Raw genomic sequence first — 17,669 nt, 5'->3', positions numbered from 1 at the left:
GTTTTTGGCAGGGCACTTCAGATGGCATTTCTAAATCCCTGGAGCCTCATCAAGGGCGGTCTCACTCACAGGTAAATGGAAACAATGGCACATTGATCAAGGAAGAGAAGAGTGAATATCATCTTCCAGCTCCAGTACAGTGTGCCTTATTCAGAGACAACAGCATTTGTAATAATGAAAACCGCTACTTACACATGAAGAATGGGGAGAAGAGCCATTTACGAGAGCAAAAGCTAGGAACTGTGGTACAACAGAAAGAAGAATAACAAGAAGAAGATGGCTTCGTTGGATCAGAAAGAGGGAAAAACCTGTACTTTTCTGATTTTAGGCCCAAGTTAGAGGAGGACATAAATGCTTACCCTAGATTTATCCAGGATTTTTATGGGATATCCTATTCTATCCATCTTTCCCCTTCCCTGTCTTTTTCTGGGGCCTCAGACTTAGTGTCTGCTTCTGGGGGAAGTTCTGGTCAAAGATGGATGGCAATAAGACTAGCTCCTATTCTTAGGTTGAATATATAATGCCAATATACTCTCCAGCTCCCCTGGGAGCACAGTAAGGCAGTAATTGTCAAAAATCAGGTATCATCGCTTAAGGCCCTGTAGGAAAGTTAAGGCTTTGGCTTTCTGAGTCTTTATCATGATACTTATTTAAAGAACCCATGGGGTGGTGGGGACAACTGTCTATGACTTTCTAACTTGCTTTTTTTTCTCTCTATGAAGTAGTGGGGCCTTGGTTTATTATCATTCTCCACCTCCTCATTCTTTCTTCCGACTCACCTCCCCCAGGATTTTGTACCACGTCGTCTAGCTCTGGCCTGACAATCAGACTGGTAGATGGTTTCAGGGAAGTAAGTTAGTACTGGTTTTTTTTATTTTATTTTATTTTTATTTTTATTTCTATTTTTAATTTTATTTTATACTTTAAAAAAAAAACCTAAAACTACCAATAGCCTTGTACTGGGGGATTCAAGTGAGTCGGAAAAGTACTGGGCAGATTTTTACTGCCTCTGAACTAATGCATTGTTTGTAAAATAGAAGATGTGGTGCAGTTCTTCACCTACTCTCTGCTGCCCACACCCTAAAAAGGTGGAAATCAATGTAGTGAAATTGAGTACGAAAGGGAACTCAAAGGACTGTGTGTGCGTGGGTGTGTTTGTGTATGGGTCTGTGGGTGGATGTATATATGAACGTCTGTATATGCATACACATACCCTTTATATAAAAAGACAGATCTATTTATACATATTTTATATATATAAACATGTGTATGTGTGTGTGTGTATATATGTAGAGAGAGAGATCTATGCATGCACACATACCTACATATATGGTGATGTCCCAGAGGATTTACTGAAATTTCCCACAAATGCTTCCACTGCTATGGAGTGGTGGGTTTCAAAGACCACACTTTACAATTCTTACTAAGTCACAGCCCATCATGGTTATGAGAAGATGGGCTTATCTAAAGCAGACAAAAAGTACTTTCCAGAGATTGCCTGTTCAGAACAACAGACAGTTGGGTTGTCACAAGCTTAATCTTGGACAGAGCCTTCACATCCCATATGGTGAAAACAGGAGGCTGGAATGGGACTGGAACAAGTTGGGCATTTCCTTGTGAGGGAGCAGTCTGACTCAGAGAGAGAAGGGGGTTGGGAGGTGATTACCAGGGCTTGCAGCAGTTAGGAGGAAATTGCATCTGCAACTCCAGGGTCTAAGTGTCCTTAGGCTGGAATTGATTACCATGAATCCCTACAGAAGAGAGGACCAGTGTTGGAAAGATGGGATAGGGAAGTGTGAAGAAATCAACAATTTGATTTTACATGCCTAGATTGTTTCCTTTGTTCATTGACATTTTGACTACTGGATCTTTTCATTTGTTTTGCAAGGAATACTTGTGAGGACTCTAGCCTGCCCTTTAGCGGTATTCTGTAAAAGGTTCCCAGCCCCTAATGAGGCCAGAATTTGCGCAGGACAAAGAGGTGGTTCCTCCTTGCTGGAGATACTCTGGAGACAACCTTGCATTTCCAGTTTCCCTCCTCAGCAGCCTAAGTTTGAGGGGTGGGAACATGGCTTGCAACAGATAAGCATTGTGTCTTTATTTAGGAATTGAGGCTCCCAGCCTCACACATCTCCTTTTGGGCTTTGTGATACTCTTGCCCAAGAAGTACCATTTCTACAGGAATACAACTGACTAGACTTATAGCAGGGTTCTCTCTCTTCTTGAAAAACCCCATGCACCTTAACCCAAAGCAGATCCTTGATTTTTTTCCAGACAACTGGAAGGCTGTTTGTTCACTGCCCATGTACAATGAATATATCATAAGAGATTGAAAACAGTCTCATACTGGCCCAATTTAAGAGAACCCAAAATTTGCAGGGGGAGGGAGACCTAGAATGCCTCTCCCCCTGCCCAGATACTTCTTATATTAACCAAAGCAGGCTGACAAGAGTGCCCACCTAGCCAGATATAATCAGGAACAAAGTGAACAAAAACCTCCTCTTTGGAATCAGCCTCCCTACTTTGGTGTCCTCCCTCTTCTCTTGGACCTGCCTGACCTTTCACAGCCTGTTGAAGGTTAGGACTTCTATAGCCAGCAATAAAGGGATTTAGTAGTGAACTTGGAGATTTCTTTCTGGAGCCACAGAGGCAGGATTCTTTTGGGGCTCTAAAAGTAACTAGTCACTAAGCTGTGTTAAATATATATACAACTCCATTTTCTAATAGGACGTACTTGGAGTTCATTTTCTTTAGTTGCTATTTCTGTGCATCTTGAATCTATTTGACACAAATGACAGTATTGTTAACTCTCACAGTGTTAAGAAGGTTTCTTACTTTGTAGGCATTCACTGTGAGAAGTAAAATTGCTGCTTTGACAGGAACGATTCCAGTTTGCCAAAAGGCTTGCCTTTCTCCCTTCCACACGCCTCCACTTCCTCCTAGCCTGGCCCAGGGTGAAACAAGTGGCTTAACTGCCAGCATTGATTTTTATTTGGATTCAGTACTTTGGGTTTGGAAGTTTACAAGAATAAACCATAAGGGGCCATATTCCTGCATTTTAATTTGTCTGCCAAAATACACCATTTAGAAGCAAGAAAGACTAAGGTTCATTGCTGTAAGGTGAACTTTTTCTAATTGCAGGACAAATTGGGGAAGACAGTTTTAATTCTTGCTTGAAGAGAGCCATCCTTCCCTTGAGGTTCGATTTCTGACTATAATGTGGCTTCTCTTGCACAAAATCATATTGGAACCCCCAGAAATGACCCCTTTACCTTGAAGGGCCACAAGCAAAAGCACCCTGATTGTATACAACCACTGATCTCCAAGGACTTGCAGTTCTTGATTTCTGCTAATGTGTCTTGGGGTCAGCCTGAAACTGCCCCCCACCTCCATTCAGTGTCCACTCTGGTCTGGACCAGGCCTGACAAAATTCTGCTCACCTGTATCATTTTCATCCTGAGCCAGTAGGACTTTGGGTAGACTTGAAAGCCCAGGAAATGGCACTTGCTTTGCCTAGTGACATTTGATTTTTGTCTCCATCTTGATTTTATGGCATTGTTGGCCAAGGCATATTCACTCTTGATCGCTGAGAAAAACAACCTGACAAGGCATTAGGGAGGGTGGTTAAGGTGGGGGGTGGGGGGGTAGAACACTTATGTAGGTTAGAAAGAATGTGGAAGTAACTGTTTGGTTATAGTGACCCAGTCCATTGGAACCTTAGAAGGCTCCTGTGGGCATGTTAAGTGCTACCCTTTCATTCTCTAAGACGACCTCCTGTGAAATGACAGTACAAGTAGACCACAGTTTAAAGTAGTTCGTATAATTCTACTAAGGTTTAATCGTTACACTTGTTCACTTCCTGATGCATATTTCCTAAATATGTTGGGGTTTGAGGGGCATAAGTTGTCACTGTTCACTCTGTGTCGCTCTATATTTTCCTCCTTCTTGTGACTTTGGCATCTTCTTTATTTGACTTTCATTTTCTCTTTCCCTTTGGCTTTTTGCAGTAGTCTGCTGATGTAAGTAGAGCTCAGTGCACCTATTCCTCTATTACGGCTAAAAAATTATCTTCAATATTGTCTGAGGTTATTTTGTTTTTCTAAGAAGATAACGTCATTTTTTATAAAATCGTCTTTTCCATCTTAAAAGCAAAATGCTGGGGTGCCCATTGCAGCTTCTGACATTGCCCTTGTAATTTTATAGATGCACTTTTTGTCCATGTTGGTAGTAACTAATGACAAGTGCATTTTCATGTAAATGAAGCAAATTAAGTATTTCATATTTTATTAATCTCATAACCCTGCCAAATCCAGTGATTTCATTTTAGTTACTTCCCAGAAGACTTTTCCCCTCCCACCTTTTATTTTATTTTATTCTATTCTATTTTTAGAATAACATACTAGGTAAAGAAACTTTAACTGCAAGGAGTCAGTGATGTTTAGTGCTCCCTGATAAGTGATGTTACTGACAAAAATTCTTTCATTATCTTTTCCTGTGTTAATATCTCTTTTGTGCTCTTGACTGTGTGTTTAGTGGATGGATAATACGTATTTCTCTTTCTCACTCCCAGATTCCAAATTCCCTACCTTTTTGGCCCACGTTACCACAAAAGCTCCATAGTTTATTAATGTAAGTTTGAATGGATGCTTCTTGGGGGAAACTGCAGAGGTTAATGGAAGTGTTCCAGAAAGGAATGAAAATGTCTCAGGAGTTGTTCCATGATGGAAATTGGTCTGTTGTTCTGTTAATGCTGATGGAAAGAAACTTACAGTGCTTAATAAAAGTCTATTCTTTTAGTAAAAAAAGTCGTGAAATAATTTTGGGTGTGTGAAGTTTAATTTTTCTCCTATTTCTGGATCCCTTTGTGCACATGGGGGACATACTTGTCTCAATTCAGAAGTGTTGGACAGATATTTAGGGGCCTGTTTATAGTTGAATATCAGCAAGAAAGGCATAATTAGCTTCCTGCTGAACTTAAAGGCTCAACATTTGACTCAACATTTCCTGAACTGAACCCATCCTCTCTCCTGAAGCCTGCTCCTCTCCATGTATGACACTACCTTCTTCACAATTGTCTAAACTGCACACCAACCTGGGAATTATCCTAAACTCATGTCATTCCCTCATTTCACAAATCCAACACATGACAAGATCTGTTGATAACACTCAGTCATCTTTCTGTTTCTCACACCTGTCTCTTCTCTGTCCCCACCACTGTGGCTTACTTCAGACCTTCTCATATCTAACCTTAATTGTGGCAGTTGCTCCACTGTCTTCACGCCCAACCAGGCAATTGTGAGCAACATTTTGTGTCTAAGTGTTATGTACATTTTCCCAGTGAAAGGACACATGCCTTTTTTTAGGTTCTGAAGTCTATGACCCAGGAGACATTAAGAACAATTGCTTTAATCCACCATGCTTATCAGCTTCCATAGCTATCTGTCCTTCTGACATGCTGTACCCCCACTTCCCTAGTCCCTTCATGTGTCCCCTGACCATTTCTTTAGTCTCATTTCCTACCAACCCTTATCTACTCTTGTGACACTAAAGTGCATCCCGTGTACATTAAGCTGTTAAAATATCCATTTCTCCTCATTTTCTTGTACCATTACCTAGAATGCCTGTCTCCCCTCGTCTCTGGTGCACTGTTAACTTTTCTTCCCAAGATTCATTACATGTCTTTGTGATTCTCTTCCTGAACACTGACTAGGAATCCCTATACAGTCTTAACCATAGCCAGTCCCTATAGCACTTTGCTTCATCTCTTCCCCTCTATTAAACTTGGCCATCTCTGTCTTCTTAGCACCTACACCCAGCATGCACTTAGTAAATGTTTGATGACTAAGTCAAGAACAGCTAAAATATCTTTGGAAATGTTCCCTGGTGCAAAACAGACTGTAGGCTTTGGAGGCAGATGATATGGTGATGACAGAAACATAAGGAGACTGAGTATGCAAGTTCCACACTGAATGGTATTCATTTAAATGTGTTTTAAAATGAGGCTCTGAAAAAAAATTTGAACTCTGAGTCACAAGTGATAGAGGGATGCTTGGAGCACAGTTTGAATCCAGGACTGTAGGGCCTTCTTACCTTACTGCTTCTGCTGAGTGATACCAGCTGGGCTTGGCCTCCCTAACCAAGCTGTGCCTTGTGTACAGATTACAAAAGGAAACAACTGACTCTAAAGGTGAGCGTTAGAGGCTTACTGAAGCTTGTAAATGCTTTACCCATAAATGAAAACTCTGTTTTTGTTACATCATTTTATAATCAGTTCCTTATGGCTATAGATTTCTCTTCCTAGCCTTTGAACTTTGGGTATTGGGACTCAATTTAATAGTAAGAAGCCTTTAGCATTTGCTTTGCAAAGTTACTGTTTTCTGAGAACCTGTAGGCACGAGGTGTAGTACCAGGCTCTTGTACATTATTTCTGATCCTCAAACAACTACAAAGTAATTACTATCCCCACTTTACATATGAGCAAATGGGTTTAGTGGTACCCAAGTTCACACAGCTAAAAAAACAAAACCGGGATTCTAATCTGTTTGTTGTGACTAAGTAAGTAGATAACTTTTGTTTCTGCCTGCCCAGCATTCGTTCCTCTTACGGTAGTTACACCTAGTTTTTTCCTTTGGGGGAACTGCTCCTCCCTATCTTGGGGTAGAGGTGGGTTCATTGTCAGTCACATGGCTTCACCTCCCTCAATGGAATAGGCGTATGACCCAAGCTGGGGCAATTAACAGTGCTTTTTCATGGATTTGAGGGAGAATGTGACAATGAATGAAAATATCTCTTCTGAAATCACAAGCATGAGGAATGCTGTGAGCCTAGAACATTGCCATCTAGTTACAACTAGTCTTTGTATGTGAGAAATATGAAAACTATGGTTATTTTCTAGGAGCAGATAGAGAAAGTGATCTGAGGGCTTGCTATGTGCCAAAGAGGTCTAGGAACTTCAAATAAACACAGTTGTATACATTTTCATTATTCAGTCCTTATTCATTCATAATCTCTAACTCTAGAAAAGGGGAATGTGTTAGTTCAGGCTAGGTTTTGCTGCAATCAAACCCCAAATCTCAATAATGTGCCAGAGGTATTCTTGCTCATTATATATCCAACATAGATTGACAGGGGATCTCTGTTCATCCAGTCACTTGGGAACTCAGACTAATGGAAGCCCCATCACTGAGGCAGGGGAAGGCATGTGATGCACACTGCCTTTTTTTTTTGAGAGGGCATTATTGATCAAATGGTTGTTAATAACAAAAAAATTCTGTGTAGGGGACTCAATACACAATCATTAATCAACCCCAAGCCTAACTCTCAACAGTCTCCAATCTTTTGAAGCATAACAAACAAGTTCTTACATGGTGAACAAGTTCTTACATAGTGAATAAGTTCTTACATGGTGAACAGTGCAAGGGCAGTCATATCACAGAAACTTTCTGTTTTGATCACGCATCATGAACTATAAATAAGTCAGATATGATTATTCATTTGATTTTTATATTTGATTTATATGTGAATCCCACATTTCTCCCTTATTTTTTAAATAAAATGCTGAAGTGATAGGTAGATGCAAGATAAAGATAGAAAGCATCATTTAGTGCTGTAAGAGGGCAAGTGTAGATGATCAAGTCTGTGCCTATAGACTAAGTATTAATCCAAGCTAGACAAGGGCAACAAGACATCCACAGATGCAGAAGATTTCTCTCAAAACGGGGTGGTGAGGTTCTAAGCCTCCCCTCTGTTGGCCCCAATTTCTCTCCTGATGGCCCCCCTGCGACTGTGCCTGTCTTAGGTTGTTCCTCCCTTGAGGAATCTTACCCGTCTCTGGCTAACCAGTCATCTTCCGGGGCCATACAGGGAAATGTAAAATTGGTAACTGAGAGAGAAGCCATATTCTTTGAAAGGGTTAGCTTTTTACTTCTTTGCAGATTTATGCCCTGTGGCTTCTATGCCCAGCATTTGTCTTGAGGTATCTTTACCTCTCGGAGAATTATGATACTCGGTAATTTTCAATATGAGGCACGAATTCTACTAAAGGGCTGTAATTAGGAAGGAAGAAGAAAAGCTATAGAAGTTAGCAGATGGAAGAAAACATGGAAATATTATTTCTTTGACATAACTTCTTGTAGACTAACATAAGCATGTATAGGGTTTTTTTTTTTGAGAGGGCATCTCTCATATTTATTGATCAAATGGTTGTTAACAACAATAAAATTCAGTATAGGGGGGGTCAATGCTCAATGTACAATCATTAATCTATCTCAAGCCTAATTCTCGTCATTCTCCAATCTTCTGAAGCATAACGAACAAGTTCTTACATGGTGAACGAGTTGTTACATAGTGAATAAGTTCTTACATGGTGAACAGTACAAGGGCATTCATCACAGAAACTATCGGTTTTGATCACGCATTATGAACTAAACAATCAGGTCAAATATGAATATTCGTTTGATTTTTATACTTCATTTATGTGTTGATCCCACATTTCTCCCTTTATTATTATTATTATTATTTTTATTTTTAATGAAATGCTGAAGTGGTAGGTAGATGCAAGATAAAGGTAGAAAACATAGTTTAGTGCTGTAAGAGGGCAAATGTAGATGATCAGGTGTGTGCCTATGGACTAAGTGTTAATCCAAGCTAGACAAGGGCAGCAAAACATCCACGGATGCAGAAGATTTCTCTCAAAGCGGGGGGTGAGGTTCTGAGCCTCACCTCTGTTGATCCCCAATTTCTCTCCTGATGGCCCCCCTGCGACTGTGCCTGTCTTAGGTTGTTCCTCCCTTGAGGAATCTTACCCATCTCTGGCTAACCAGTCATCTTCCGGGGCCATACAGGGAAATGTAAAGTTGGTAACTGAGAGAGAAGCAATATTCTTTGAAAGGGTTAGCTTTTTACTTCCTTGCAAATTTATGCCCTGTGGCTTCTATGCCCAGCATTTGTCTTGAGGTATCTTTACCGCTTGGAAGAATTATGATACTCGGTAATTTTCAATATGAGGCACGAATTCTACTAAAGGGCTGTAATTAGGAAGGATGAAGAAAAGCTATAGAAGTAGCAGATGGAAGAAAACATGGAAATATTGATTATTTCTTTGACATAACTTCTTGTAGACTAACATAAGCATGTATAGGTTTTAACAAACTACTAATTAAATTGTGTACACACATTAACAGAATAGGAACACAGATAAATAACAAAAGCAGACCTGCAATTACCAGCCATATCCAGTGAAACCAAGAAAACCAGTTAGGTACCCTAGGCATTTGTGAAAACATCAATAATATGATGGATATTGTATAATTGAATTTGAATAGTTTGAGAAAAATCAGACAAATTAACACAACACATTCCTGGAAACTGTTCACATCCCATATGTTCTTTTAAAAATAGATAGTCTATAGAAGCATGATTCTGAAGCAATGCAACTCACACTTTTCGTAATTCTTGGTTGAGTTCCAACAATATAGAACCAGTCAAATTTGTTGTTTTACTGTATGCACAGGCCAGCTTAGATATCTCCTGCATTCCAACAGCAAGTCCAGTAATCAGCGGGATGAATACAGCTACAACTGTAACAGCACCAGGATCTTTGTTGAAGTTTTTTGATGATCATCTTCTGGGATGACTCTTCCAGAGGATGTTGATGTTGGAAGTTCTTCATATCGTATCTTAATTCATTTTCTGGGTAGCCAAATTAGGCTTTGATCCTCTGTATAAACAAAAACAAACCCTTGGCCCACACTTGGATATGACCTTTATACCATTTTGAAGAACCTATTGGAGACCACCACACAGGAACTGCTTTATGTAAGAGAAAGAAATATTATCAGAAAAATGTACTTCCATACCTGATCATCCGACACCCTTTAAAAGATCAAAATTAAGGATATGTAAAGCATGCATTATTCATTGATTTACACTTAATTTTATCACATCAGGGAGTAAACCCACCTTTTTTGTTATCATTAATCTACAATTACATGAAGAATATTATGTTTACTAGGCTCCCCCTACACCAAGTCCCCCCCACAAACCCCGTTACACTCACTGTCCATCAGCATAGCAAAATGTTGTAGAATCACTACTTGTCTTCTCTGTGTTGCACAGCCCTCCCCTTTCCCCCACCCCCCACATTATACATGCTAATCACAATAGCCTTTCTTCTACCCCACCCTCATCCCACCCTACCCTCCCATTCTCCCCAGTCTCTTTCCCTTTGGTAACTGTTAGTCCATTCTTGGGTTCTGTGCTTCTGCTGCTGGTTTGTTCCTTCAGTTTTTCGTTGTTCTTATACTCCACTTATGAGTGAAATCATTTGGTATTTCTCTTTCTCCGCTTGGCTTATTTCACTGAGCATAATACCCTCTAGCTCCATCCATGTTGTTGCAAATGGTAGGATTTGTTTTCTTCTTATGGCTGAATAATATTCCATGGTGTATATGTTCCCCTTCTTCTTTATCCATTCATCTACTGATGGACAATTAGGTTGCTTCCATTTCTTGGCTATTTTTAAAAAGTGCTGCAATAAACATGAGGGTTCATCTGTCTTTATCAAACTGGAGTGCTGCATTCTTAGGGTAAATTCCTAGAAGTGAAATTCCTGTGTGAAATGGTATTTCTATTTTGAGCATTTTGAGGAACCTCCATACTGCTATCCACAATGGTTGAACTAATTCACATTCCCACCAGCAGTGTAGGAGGGTACCCCTTTCTCCACACCCTCGCCAACATTTATTGTTGTTTGTCTTTTGGATGGTAGCCATCCTTACTAGTGTGAGGTGATATCTCATTGTGGTTTTAATTTGCATTTCTCTGATAACTAGCGATGTGGAGCATCTTTTCATGTGTCTGTTCGCCATCTGACTTTCTTCTACAGAGAACTGTCTGTCCAGCTCCTCTGCCCATATTTTATTTGGATTATTTGCTTTTTGTTTGTTGAGGTGCATGAGCTCTTTATATATTATGGATGTCAGCCCTTTATCGGATCTGTCATTTACGAATATATTCTCCCATACTGTAGGGTACATTTCTGTTCTATTGATGGTGTCCTTTGCTGTACAGAAGTTTTTCAGCTTGATATAGTCCCACTCGTTCATTTTAGCTTTTCTTTTCCTTGCCCGGGGAGAAATGATCATGAAGAAGTCGCTCATGTTTCTGTCCAATGTCCAAGAGATTTTTGCCTCTGTTTTTTTCTAAGAGTTTTATACTTTCATGACTTACATTCAGGTCTTTGATCCATTTTGAATTTACTTTTGTGTATGGGGTTAGACAGTGGTCCAGTTTCATTCTCTTACATGTAGCTGTCCAGTTTTGCCAGCACCATCTATTGAAGAGACTGTCATTTCACCATTGTATGTCCATGGCTCCTTTATCAAATATTAATTGACCATATATGTTTGGGTTAGTGTCTGGAGTCTCTAATCTGTTCCACTAGTCTGTGGCTCTGTTCTTGTGCCATTACCAAATTGTCTTGATTACTATGGCTTTGTAGTAGAGCTTGAAGTTGGGGAGTGACATACCCCCCACTTTTTACTTCCTCCTCAGGATTGCTTTGGCTATTCGGGGCCTTTGGTGTTTCTGTATGAATTTTTGAACTATTTGTTCCAGTTCATTGAAGAATGTTGTTGGTAATTTAATAGGGATTGCATCAAATCTGTATATTACTTTGGGCAGGATGCCCATTCTGACTATATTAATTCTTCCTAGCCAAGAGCATGGGATGAGTTTCCATTTGTTAGTGTCCTCTTTAATTTCTCTTAAGAGTGTCTTATAGTTTTCAGGGTGATGGTCTTTCACTTCTTTGGTTAGATTTATTCCCAGGTATTTTATTATTTTCAATGCAATTGTGAATGGAGTTGTTTTCCTTATTTCTCTTTCTATTGGTTCATTGTTAGTGTATAGGAAAGCCACAGATTTCTGTGTGTTAATTTGGATCCTGCAACTTTGTGTATTCCGATATCAGTTCTAGTAGTTTTGGAGTGGAGTCTTTAGGGTTTTTTATGTACAATATCATGTCATCTGCAAATAGTGACAGTTTAACTTCTTCTTTACCAACCTGGATTCCTTGTATTTCTTTGTTTTGTATAATTGCCATGGCTAGGACCTCTGGTACTATGTTAAATAACCGTGGGGAGAGTGGGCATCGCTGTCTTGTCCCCGATCTCAGAGGAAAAGCTTTCAGCTTCTTGCTGTTCAGTATGATGTTGGCTGTGGGTTTATCATATATGGCCTTTATTATGTTGAGGTACTTGCCCTCTATACCCATTTTGCTGAGAGTTTTTATCGTGAATGGATGTTGAATTTTGTCGAATGCTTTTTCAGCATCTATGGAGAAGATCGTGTGGTTTTTGTCCTTCTTTTTGTTGATGTGGTGGATGATGATGGATTTTCGAATGTTGTACCATCCTTGCATCCCTGGGATATATCCCGCTTGGTCATGTTTTATGATCCTTTTAATGGATTTTTGAATTTGGTTTGCTAATATTTTATTGAGTATTTTTGCATCTACATTCATCAGGGATATTGGTCTGTAATTTTCTTTTTTGGTGGGATCTTTGCCTGATTTTGGTATTAGGGTGATGTTGGCTTCATAGAATGAGTTTGGGAGTATTCCCTCCTCTTCTATTTTTTGGAAAACTTTAAGGAGAATGGGTATTATGTCTTCTCTGTATGTCTGATAAAATTCTGAGGTAAATCCATCTGGCCTGGGGGTTTTGTTATTGGGTAGTTTTTTGATTACCATTTCAATTTCTTTGCTCGTAATTGGTTTGTTTAACTTTTGTGTTTCTTCCTTGGTCAGTCTTCGAAGGTTGTATTTTTCTAGGAAGTTGTCTATTTCTTCTAGGTTTTCCAGCTTGTTAGCATATAGGTTTTCATAGTAGTCTTTAATAATTCTTTGTATTTCTGTTGTGCCTGTCGTGATTTTTTCATTCTCTTTTCTGATTCTGTTGATGTGTGTTGATTCTCTTTTTCTCTTAATAAGTTTAGCTAGAGGCTTATCTATTTTGTTTATTTTCTCAAAGAACTAGCTCTTGGTTTCATTGATCTTTTCTATTGTTTTATTCTTCTCAATTTTGTTTATTTCTTCTCTGAACTTTATTATGTCCCACCATCTGCTGACTTTAGGCCTCATTTGTTCTTCTTTTTCCAGTTTCAATAATTCTGACGTTTGACTATTCATTTGGGATTGTTCTTCCTTCTTTAAGTGTGCCTGGATCGCTATATACTTTCCTCTGAAGACTGCTTTCGCTGCATCCCACAGAAGTTGGGGCTTTGTATTGTTGTTTTCGTTTGTTTCCATATCTTCCTTGATCTCCATTTTAATTTGGTCATTGATTCACTGATTATTTAGGAGCATGTTGTTAAGCCTCCATGTGTCTTTGAGCCTTTTTGTTTTCTTTGTACAATTTATTTCTAGTTTTATACCTTTGTGGTATGATAATTTGGTTGGTAGAATTTCAATCTTTTGGAATTTACTGAGGCTGTTTTTGTGAGCTAGTATGTGGTCTATTCGGGAGAATGTTCCATGTGCACTTGAGAAGAATGTGTATCCTGTTGCTTTTGAATGTAGAGTTCTATAGATGTCTATTAGGTCCATCTGTTCTAGTGTGTTGTTCTGTGCCTCCCTGTCCTTACTTATTTTCTGTCTGGTGCATCTATCCTTTGGGTTGAGTGGCATGTTGAAGTCTCGCAAAATGAATGCATTGCATTCTATTTCCTCCTTTAGTTCTGTTAGTATTTGTTTCACATACGCTGGTGCTCCTGTATTGGGTGCATATGTTTATAATGGTCATATCCTCTTGTGGACTGAGCCTTTTATCATTATGTAATGTCCTTCTTTATCTCTTATTACTTTCTTTATTTTGAAGTCTATTTTGTCTTGTACTAGTACTGCAACCCCTACTTTCTTCTCTCTGTTGTTTGCATGAAATATGTTTTTCCATGCCTTGAGTTTTAGTTTGTGCATGTCTTTGGGTTTGAAGTGAGTTTCTTGTAAGCAGCATCTAGATGGCTCTTGCTTTTCTATCCATTCTATTACTGTGTCTTTTTTTTGAAATTAGAAAACTGTTTAATTAAATATTTTTTTTAGGGCATCTCTCATATTTATTGATTAAATGGTTGTTAACAACAATAAAATTCTGTATAGGGGACTCAATGGACAGTCATTAATCAACCCCAAGCCTATATCTCAACAGTCTCCAATCTTCTGAAGCATAACAAACAAGTTCTTACATGGTGAACAAGGTCTTACATAGTGAATAAGTTCTTACATGGTGAACAGTGCAAGGGCAGTCATATCACAGAAACTTCGGTTTTGATCACGCATCATGAACTATAAACAATCAAGTCAGATATGATTATTCGTTTGATTTTTATACATGATTTATATGTGAATCCCACATTTCTACCTTACTATTATTATTATTATTATTTTAAATAAAATGCTGAAGTGGTAGGTAGATGCAAGATAAAGGTAGAAAACATAATTTAGTGCTGTAAGAGGGCAAATGTAGATGATCAGGTCTGTGCCTATAGACTAAGTATTAATCCAAGCTAGACAAGGGCAACAAGACATCCACGGATGCAGAAGATTTCTCTCAAAACAGGGTGGTGAGGTTCTAAGCCTCCCCTCTGTTGGCCCCAATTTCTCTCCTGATGGCCCCCCTGCGACTGTGCCTGTCTTAGGTTGTTCCTCCCTTGAGGAATCTTACCCGTCTCTGGCTAACCAGTCATCTTCCGGGGCCATACAGGGAAATGTAAAATTGGTAACTGAGAGAGAAGCCATATTCTTTGAAAGGGTTAGCTTTTTACTTCTTTGCAGATTTATGCCCTGTGGCTTCTATGCCCAGCATTTGTCTTGAGGTATCTTTACCTCTTGGGGAATTATGATACTCGGTAATTTTCAATATGAGGCACGAATTCTACTAAAGGGCTGTAATTAGGAAGGAAGAAGAAAAGCTATAGAAGTAGCAGACGGAAGTAAACATGGGAAGATTAATTATTTCTTTGACATATCGTCTTGTAGAGTAACATAAGCATTTATAGGTTTTAAACTAATTAAATTGCTTACACACATTAACATAATAGGAATACTGCTACATAACCAAAGCAGACCTACAATTACCAGCCATATCCGGTGAAACCAAGAAAACCAGTTAGGTACCCAAGGCATTTGTGAAAACTTATCAATGATATGATGCCCCGGCCGGTGGGGAGTTCAACAAGGGCTTGAGGGGAAGTTAACCTGGATGAGAGACAAACCAGAAACAAAGAAGGAGACCAAGTCGAAAGTCTGATCAAGGTCTCAAGGTTTATTCTTACAAGGTAGATTATATAGGAGCTAGGAGGGGGAAACAGCCCCAGCTGAGGTGGCAAGGGTTATCTAGGTTGCTAGGATACCTAACTGAAGAATGTTATCTGGAAAAGATCATGGGTGGGGGATTGCTGAGAACAGACAGAATGTTTTACTAAGGAGGAGATGTTATCACGGCAGCTGCTTAATCTCTATCCCAGCGGTCTAATGGCAAGCTGGGTCAATTGATCTTTAGTAAACGGGGCAGGCTTTAGAAACTAGAGACCTAGGCGAAAAGGGAGAGACCATTGTTTCTATGGCCTATGGCTCCCGACAATATGATAGATATTGTCTAACTGAATTTGAATAGTTTCAGAAAAATCAGACAAATTAAAACAACACATTCCTGGGAACTGTTCACATCCCATGTGTTCTTTTAACAGTAGATAGTCTATAGTCACACGATTTTGGAGCACTGCAACTTGCACTTCTAATTCTTGGTTGAGTTCTGACAGTATAGATCCAGTCAAATTTGTTGTTTTACTGTGCGCACAGGTCAGCTTAGATATATCCTTCCTCATTCCAATGGCAAGTCCAGGAACCGGTGTGATGACTGCAGCTACAACTGCAGCAGCGCCAGGATCTTTGTTAAAGTTTTTTGATGTTCATCTTCTGGAATGACTCTTCCAGAGGATGTTGATTTTGGAAGTTCTTCATATCGTATCTTAATTCGTTTTCTGTGTAGCCAAATTAGGCTTTGATCCTCTATATAAACACAAACAAACCCTTTACCCACACTTTGATATGACCTTTATACCATTGTGAAGAACCTATTGGAGATCACCACACAGGAACTGCTTTTTTTTTTTTAAGAGAAAGGAATATTATCAGAAAAATGTACTTCCATAGCTCATCATCTGACACCCTTTGAAAGATCAAAATTAAGGATATGTAAAGCATGCATTAATCGTTGATTTGCAGTTAGTTTTATCCTATCAGGGAGTAATCCCCATTTTATTTCTCTTTTTTGTTATCATTAATCTACAATTACATGAAGAATATTATGTTTACTAGGCTCTCCCCTATACCAAGTCCCCCCCCCCACAAACCCATTACAGTCACTGTCCATCAGCATAGCAAAATGTTGTAGAATCACTACTTGTCTTCTCTGTGTTGCAGAGCCCTCCCCTTTCTCCCACCCCCCACATTATATATGCTAATCATAATACCCCCTATCTTCTTCACCCACCTAATCCCTCCCTACCCACCCATCCTCCCCAGTCCCTTTCCCTTTGGTACCTGTTAGTCCATTCTTGAGTTCTGTGATTCTGCTGCTGTTTTGTTCCTTCAGTTTTTCCTTTGTTCTTATACTCCACAGATGAGTGAAATCATTTGGTATTTCTCTTTCTCCACTTGGCTTATTTCACTGAGCATAATACCCTCTAGTTCCATCCATGTTGTTGCAAATGGTAGGCTTTGTCTTCTTCTTATGGCTGAATAATGTTCCATTGTGTATATGGACCACTTCTTCTTTATCCATTCATCTACTGATGGATGCTTAGGTTGGTTCCAATTCTTGGCTATTGTAAATAGTGCTGTGATAAACATTGGGCTGCATCTGTCTTTTTCAAACTGGAGTGTTGCATTCTCAGGGTAAATTCCTAGGAGTGGAATTCCTGGGTCAAATGATAAGTCTATTTTGAGCACTTTGAGGAACCTCCATTCTGCTTACCACAATGGTTGAACTAATTTACATTCCCACGAGCAGTGTAGGAGGGTTCCCCTTTCTCCACAATCTCACCAACATTTGTTGTTGTTTATCTTTTGGATGGTAGCCATCTTTACTGGTGTGAGGTGATATCTCATTGTGCTTTTAATTTGCATTTCTCTGATAACTAGCGATGTGGAGCATCTTTTCATGTGTCTGTTGGCCATCTGAATTTCTTTTTTGGAAAACTGTTCAGTTCCTCTGCCCATTTTTTAATTGCATTATTTCTTTTTTTTTTGTTGAGGTTGGTGATCTCTTTATATATTTTGGATGTCAAGCCTTTATCGGATCTGTCATTTACAAATATATTCTCCCATACTGTAGGGTACCTTTTTGTTCTATTGATGGTGTCCTTTGCTGTACAGAAGCTTTTCAGCTTAGTATAGTCCCACTTGTTCATTTTTGCTTTTGTTATTCTTGCCCGGGGAGATATGTTCAAGAAGAGGTCTCTCATGTTTATGTCTAAGAGATTTTTGCCTATTTTTTTCTAAGAGTTTTATGGTTTCATGACTTACATTCAGGTCTTTGATCCATTTTGAATTTACTTTTGTGTATGGGGTTAGACAGTGGTCCAGTTTCATTCTCTTACATGTAGCTGTC

The 17,669-nt window shown here is 39.2% G+C and overlaps 1 protein-coding gene across 3 annotated transcripts in view; it reads left to right on the top strand.

Annotated features, from left to right (window-relative positions):
- The window catches only part of FAM120C (family with sequence similarity 120 member C), a 144,418-nt gene extending 139,600 nt beyond the window's left edge, over window positions 1-4,818 (top strand). The window contains exons 16-17 of one of the 3 annotated variants that reach the window (XM_073227963.1): window positions 12-71; window positions 4,571-4,818. In XM_073227963.1, the coding sequence (XP_073084064.1) occupies window positions 12-71; window positions 4,571-4,633 (123 nt within the window). In that variant the 3' untranslated portion in view covers window positions 4,634-4,818. Of the gene's footprint in view, window positions 1-11 lie in introns of all 3 variants that reach the window. The other 2 variants (XM_073227964.1, XM_037010375.2) reach the window with 2 other exon arrangements.
- The last annotated feature ends 12,851 nt before the right edge of the window (window positions 4,819-17,669 follow it).

The sequence above is a fragment of the Manis javanica genome, chromosome X (assembly GCF_040802235.1).
Source record: "Manis javanica isolate MJ-LG chromosome X, MJ_LKY, whole genome shotgun sequence".
Lineage (NCBI taxonomy): Eukaryota > Metazoa > Chordata > Mammalia > Pholidota > Manidae > Manis > Manis javanica.
Note: the sequence above shows the minus strand (reverse complement) of the source record. Positions and strands in the feature narration are given on the sequence as shown.